The sequence below is a fragment of the Brachionichthys hirsutus genome, chromosome 5, assembly GCF_040956055.1.
Source record: "Brachionichthys hirsutus isolate HB-005 chromosome 5, CSIRO-AGI_Bhir_v1, whole genome shotgun sequence".
NCBI lineage: Eukaryota > Metazoa > Chordata > Actinopteri > Lophiiformes > Brachionichthyidae > Brachionichthys > Brachionichthys hirsutus.
Genome location: NC_090901.1, coordinates 11,334,596 through 11,341,157, shown reverse-complemented (window position 1 = coordinate 11,341,157; position 6,562 = coordinate 11,334,596). Strand labels below are relative to the sequence as shown.

At 44.0% G+C, this 6,562-nt stretch overlaps 1 protein-coding gene across 1 annotated transcript; it reads right to left on the bottom strand.

The window, feature by feature from the left end:
• Positions 1-311: 311 nt before the first annotated feature.
• Positions 312-5,947, bottom strand: shisal1b (shisa like 1b). The gene is made up of 3 exons (XM_068739786.1): positions 5,750-5,947; positions 3,206-3,419; positions 312-618 (listed from the first exon to the last, which is right to left on the bottom strand). The coding sequence occupies exons 1-3, from the start codon at positions 5,814-5,816 to the stop codon at positions 312-314; spliced, it is 588 nt and encodes a 195-aa protein (XP_068595887.1). The 5' UTR covers positions 5,817-5,947.
• Between the last annotated feature and the right edge of the window lie 615 nt (positions 5,948-6,562).

The window sequence follows — 6,562 nt, the reverse complement described above, 5'->3', positions numbered from 1 at the left end:
TTTTACCAGCATGCTATTTGGAATGCTAAAGTACAGGAATCTGGATGCAGGCAAAATGGAAGGAGATGAATATTTTCCACAAAGATTATTACAAAACAAAAGACAGCCGTTAGAAACCAGCTGCCTTTTCAGCGTTTTTCCTGTCTGTTATGTATAAATTATTTACAGACTGCCAACTTTCCCACAAAGGTGCCGGCTGTTCCCCAGGAGGCCCGCGATGCAATTCGTAGCTCACTATCTGCTGATTTTTTTGCACCTTTAGGTCGAGGCGTGTGTCGAACCCAGGCTGGCTGTGGTCTTGTGATGGTGACTCACCATGCGGAGGATGTGTTGTAGGGCAGGAGGGTGGGGCTGTGGCTCTCCCCTCGGAGGCTGTGTCTGGGCTGGTAGTGGCTGGAGACCATCGGCTGGACGTGAGCCTGGCTCACGCTCTCATCCGGTATGGACCTGTGCCACTGGCTCCGAGCCTTCTTCAGCCAGCGTCCTCCCAGACCCCATTTCTCCAGGTAGACCCGGCACAGCTCGTAGTTTATGGCTGAGTAGTACAGGAAGTCCAGCGCCAGCAGCACCATGACAAAGAAGCCGTAGATCCACACACCGACCAGAGCAGTGTAATTGCTGTAGGAACGGGAACGGGAACATTAGCGCTGCAGGATCTGGGAAAAGCGATAAACATGCCTCACATGCTCTTAAATTCCAGTAGCTATGATGGAGCCGCCACATGAGAATGTTTGCCCTTCATGCAGCAGAACCTTTATCAAATGCTCCAGTGATAACAAGTGGAAGAATTATATCGTCCCATTTCTAAAAACGGCCTCCCAAAATGAGGAAGACTGTCATTGTACTTTTTAACCAGTCTCATGTTTCCTCTGTTCGTGTCTCATGATCAGGCTGGATTCATGTGAGGAAAATCTGAACTTTATTTGAGTTAGTGCCCATAAATCTGGTCGAGGTAGATGGACGGAGGTAGCGTCCTCTGGGGCCGGGACGCTAGGTAGCTGCACCTGACGTTTCTGTGGACATTTAGTTGTTAATATCACATGAATTGAAAGTGACGTCAAGCGGCGCTTTGATTAGACACGACAGAGGACCGATACAGGAACTTCCCGCGGATGGAAAGCCGCCTTTGTGCCATTGACTACTTGTGTTACTAAAACTCTTATAAATTCAAACAACAGCCAGTCTGTCATCAAAAAATGGAAATGATGCAGACGTGGTGATTAAATATGACAAACCAGCTGTCTTTAATGCTGAATGGCAGCAATTCTAGCGATGATTCAAAACATCTGGATTTAGCTTCAGAATCTTGGCAAACTTCTCGGCCTGACATTCAGAGAAGAGACGCAGCTGCAGTTACTAAGAAGTTTAACCAATTGCCAAAACCAAACTTTGTTTTGTTTAATGTTTTTAATGTTTTTTGGGGGTTTAATTTGTCCACATATTCAACAACATGGAAGTACCTGCAGGTTTTCTCTTGTCTTGCGTAGCTTACAGATCTTAATTACATTTTCAGTCGATTATATTTTGGTGATCCAGATTGCGGATATTGTCTCGATTCGGATTTCCCCCCATTTACTTACCGGTATAAGCGAGGCTTTTCCAATAAATCATATCTTGTAAAATATGCATTCAATTCACTCACCAAAAATAACAGTCATAAAGGGGTCCGATATGAACTGGATCTGATCGAGAATGAGGTCAGGAAAGAAATATTACATTTTACCATTGAAAACCCATTTACAGATTCATAAATCAGTTAAATGAATTCACATCAACTCTGATTCACTTTTACTTTTCACGGTTGGTGTATAAAGATACCAAGAACAATTGAGAACCTTTGGATGATGATCCAGATCACCATGTGGATGGTCTAAATCCAATTACAAGAGAATGAGCTGCTTGGCGGAGGTCTGCGCTCTGTCAGTGCTTTTCTAGTTCATTTATTTATAATTACACACATATGGAGGACTCAGAAGACAAACATTTGAAGTTTTACCTTAAACTAGAACATTTTCACTGTGCACGAGGACTCGGTGGCTGGTTTAATTTGTTTGGCCAGTGTTACAGACAAAACCAGCAGATGAAAAAGTGTCCCAACAGGACGTCTGGCACTAAAATGAAATATTATCACCTCCTGGAGGGCAGCGCCAGACACGCTGGGGGGACATTTGCATCGAGGCGCCATGCCTCACTGAGAGCCCCCACAAAGCAGCAGGCCTGTCCTGTAATTAAGTTACACTTTATTCAGGTGTGAATGAAAGTAGGCTGCCGTGTTGTCGGTGACATATTTATTACTAGACATACATGCGATCTTGATGGAACAGCCAGCTCAGCTCTTGACACCTGCTTGGTGAGCGTTTACGGAGGCGTCGCACTTACAACACGATCGCCTTCAGCAACTGCTCCCCTCTGAACAGCGCTGTAGGTGTGGATCAATGACAGCGATGTCAACCCCCCCCCCCAAGTAAGAGACAAATAGTCTCAATGAGCGTTGTGCTCTGGAGGGCGCTTGTGAGCACACTGACTGTAAGCGGCTGTTTTCATCTGATCTGAGGAAATGTCTTCTATATTCGTTCCACCATAAAACTACGATTCCTTTTCCCCCTCTAATTACCTCCACCAAAGCCAAAGAGGTTAAAGTTCGGCTCAGGCTTGTTTGTGCTCTGCAAGGATATCTCAAAACCAGCTCAACAGATTTCAGTGCAATTAGGTGAAAAGTTCCATCCAGGCCCGAAGAAGAACTGCTAATCGTTTGATGTGGATAATGGTGTTAAAGCACTTTGACTCATTTGCTTTGACCTGGGAGGCACAGTAGTACATATCCCTTCTATTAGAGCAAGTCAATCAAAATGTATTCAGGAAACAGTTGATGAAACTAGATTTTATGACTAAATAAACATAATAAATAATAAACATTTGGCTAAACAGTGCTATCAAGCTCGCAAGATGCTACAGCCTCAGAGCAGATAGATCACCAGGTGACTTTGTTGAAACCCGAAGCTGCAGCATGACTCTCTAACCAACACACCCCAGCAAGTTAGGTTAGACAACCACGCCTCCATAACCTCTGCCCTGGCACTGGCATCCCACAGGGCTGTGTACTGAGCCCTTTCTTCTTCTCCCACATCACCTGCAACTGCAAGTATATGGCCCCCCGGGCCGTAGTTTGCCCATGCCGGGCAGTCTTTCTTTTTTTTTTACTCACTTGTGTGCATATCCATCTGAGGTGGTGGTGATGTTGAGCTGCATGACAGTCTGGAACTCTGTCTCGTTGCAGCAGTATTTGAATGCAGTGTTGTTATGGTGGCAGCAGAACATGTAGGTCTTGTTGTCTGAGAGGCGTGGGCAGTGAAATCCAAAGTGGTAGCGCCCCTTGTGGTCGGAGTAGGGTTCGCACACTCGGTAATGAGCTGAGAGGGCTGCAGTTTGGGCAAAGACAAAGAGTTAGATGTGATAACGGTCAGAAATGACTGGGAAAGACGTATGTATGTACACCAGGAGATACAAACATTTGACTTTTGAGAAAGACTTTATCTCTGGGGGGGAAACCGCCTGAAAAATGTATTTTCGTTTTTGACAAGACATGGCAGAATCAAACCCAAAAAGCATATATGTTGCACGCTAGAATAGTGCATGGACAGAGCCAAAGTGAGACGCTGGTCTGACCAAAGGTTCTGTTAGAACTGTGGTGTTTTTGTCAGAGTGAGCTGCACAGTGAGCTTCTGCCTTCACTTCACGACATGAACTAAATTCAAATGAAGGAAGCAGGGCCGCACGTCCCTCTTGTTCATCAAAGCTTAAGTGAACCTTAAAAATATGTCCTACTTCTTTCCGGAGTCACACAGAGAGTTTATTATTAAGCAATGCAAAAATAAGAGGCAAAAACATTCATCTGGCTTATTTGCATTTGAATCCCTGCAGCCGCTGGAGATGAATCTTTGTGGCATCGCCGTCTCACAAACAATATGGTTTTTGCTGTAGTATCTGGAAACCAATAAACTTTGCATGAAATGGAATTGCAGGTGATTGACTTCAGCTGCAGCCGAGACTCGTTGTGATAATAATAAATTACCAATCTGTCAGAGCGATGAACCAGAGGGAACGCGTGCCAGACTACACGGCAAGGTGCATTATGGGATGTAATGCACAACAAACTGGACCAGCCCATGGATTCTACTATTCCAGACCCCAAGTATGCTTGACACGTCCTTACTGTGTCCTCTCTCTGACATCAGTTAATGTTACTTGTGAGTGTTATTTGCTGATTATACAACGACAAGCCTCTTTGATTCGCTTTTATCTTGATCATTCTCAGTCTGAGCTTGCGTTAAATTCTGATTCATTTACTGCAGTCGACTTGTTTCGACTGGCGTGTTTCTTGCAGTCTGGAAGTCAAAGTGTTGCCGTGGTACAACTGATCCATCTGCAACCTCAGACACTCAGGTCGCACTGAGCTGGGTGTTCCCGTCAATACCACGAACCTGAGCCCAGGAGGGAGAACAATGAGGCGCCACTGAAGGGCAAAGCTGGATTAGCAGTCAAGGGTGTCTCATGTCGGGAGCAAAAGCTCCTCACTTGACCTTTGCCTCGACCGTGAGAGTGGGATTAACTTGTTATTTATATTCCACAAATCCTTTCACGCAGAGGTCTGCAGTCGAAACGTCTATAAGAAGTGGACCACAAAGACTTTGTAATGACAATAAAGACATATTCTATTCTATTCTATTCTATTCTATGCTATTCTAATTGATTGATTGATTGAAAGTTTCACCCCTAGTTTGTTGCATTTCATACAAAAACAGAGGAAATTTAAGGTTTGTGTGATAGCGTTAATTCAATCTGTGTTAAGATGTAAAATAAATGTTTACAATTACAAACATTAAAGTAAAGATATCCTCTAGTTGTAATAGAATATCTTTGAAATCTGGACTGCTGGTCACACTAAACAATAACATTTATCTGAGTTTGGAGAAAGTGTAATTGAACTTTTGCTATTTTCACATAGAAAAGTAAAAAATAATCCATAAAAATTGTTCCAGCCCTACTATCTATCTTTTATACCAATACACTGAACCAATTTCTGGTTCTGAAAAGAATCCACTTAAAATTTGAACAGCTGTTCCAGCAACATGACCTCCAGAGGTCATGCTTTCATCCATGTCTGCTCGTCGGTCAGTTTGTTGGGCGGACATTTCAGCAGGATTATACAAAAACTACCGGATGGAAAGAACCCATTAAATTCTGCTGGTTCAACTAAAGGAGTGTCAAGATGAATTATTTCACAAGACATTAGTGAGGACCCATCATGCACCAGGCTGGCGGGCAGCTGTGGACCGGCGCCGGGGGCATCGGCGAGCGTTTCTACGATGTGCCTGCGTTTTCGGTATCTTCAGCCCGAGTGGATGACGTCATTGTTGCATTACAGGCAAAGTGAAGCAACACAAGATTGTGTGTCTGTGTTTGTGTTTGCTGTGTCTGTATAACTTGTATGACCATGTATGCAATTACAAGTAAAATGCAACTTTTATTTAAGAGTTCCATTTTGTCTGAAGCTTGTTTGACTCGCGTCTCGCCATCAGATGCCGACTTTTAGCCGTTTACTTGTGTGTTCTGCGGCCGTTTTGTGTATTTAGTTCAAGGGCCACCCACGTTTTGGAGGATCCAAATTTTCCAGCTTGATGGGAGTGTGTGATGACCAAAAGCTTTTAAGAACCACAAAGGCAGAAAGATAAGAGGGAACGCGACAGACCTGCGGTGGACAGCAGGAGGAAGATGACTGCCAGGACATTGAAGGACTGCCGGCTGGTGATAATCATCTTCTCGTCCTCATGTGGGATGAAGGGTGGGAGCAGGAGGGAGGGAGAGTGAGAGGGGGACTCTCCTTTAACTGGATGATGGCATCCTCTGCTTGATGACAGCTCCTCTCACATGGCTGCTGGGAGTTGGGACTCCTGATGGGAATGAGACAAGCAGAGACAGAACAGATTAGGATGTTTGATTTGAGTTGCTGGAATGATTTGGATCTTGGGGGAGAGGGTGAACACCCAGGACGACCTCGGGAACCGGTCCTCAGGTTTATGTGATGCAAAGCTGGGGCATTAATATTTATTGAAATTGGAAGGCTGAAGGCTCTGGATGAAAGACGATTCCTCCCTGCAGAGACGGCGGGAGACGCGTTTGGATTCTACAGACCCTTTCACTTTCAGAACATTCTTTATCTGTGTTGTCAGGACAGACACCTGAAACGAATAACGGAACATAAAAACAATAGCTGTCTTGTGAGAAGCAAAAAATCAATCTAGGTATATAAAGAATTCAGGTTTCATTAGCAAATAAATGAGCTTTATTATTTTATAATATTCTAGAACCATGAACTAAACCTGGACTTTGTTTAAGCAGGACATTAGTTGGATGCACTGATAAAAAACATGACCCCTGATAAAAAATATTAATGGTTTGGAAATCAGTTCTGTAATTTTTTGCACATTCTGAGAAACTGCTGTAAAATGCCCCCTCTACCAAAGATCTACCCCTTGACCTGAATCTGCCCCTCTTTTAATAG

What these genes read in the sequence shown, in the direction of transcription:
- shisal1b (XM_068739786.1), bottom strand. Translation starts at nt 5,816, where the DNA reads ATGATTATCACCAGCCGGCAGTCCTTCAATGTCCTGGCAGTCATCTTC. An exon ending in CCTCCTGCTGTCCACCGCAG is followed by an intron (nt 3,420 to 5,749) that starts GTCTGTCGCGTT and finishes CCCAAACTGCAG; the next exon opens with CCCTCTCAGCTCATTACCGA. An exon ending in TCAGATGGATATGCACACAA is followed by an intron (nt 619 to 3,205) that starts GTGAGTAAAAAA and finishes CCGTTCCTACAG; the next exon opens with CAATTACACTGCTCTGGTCG.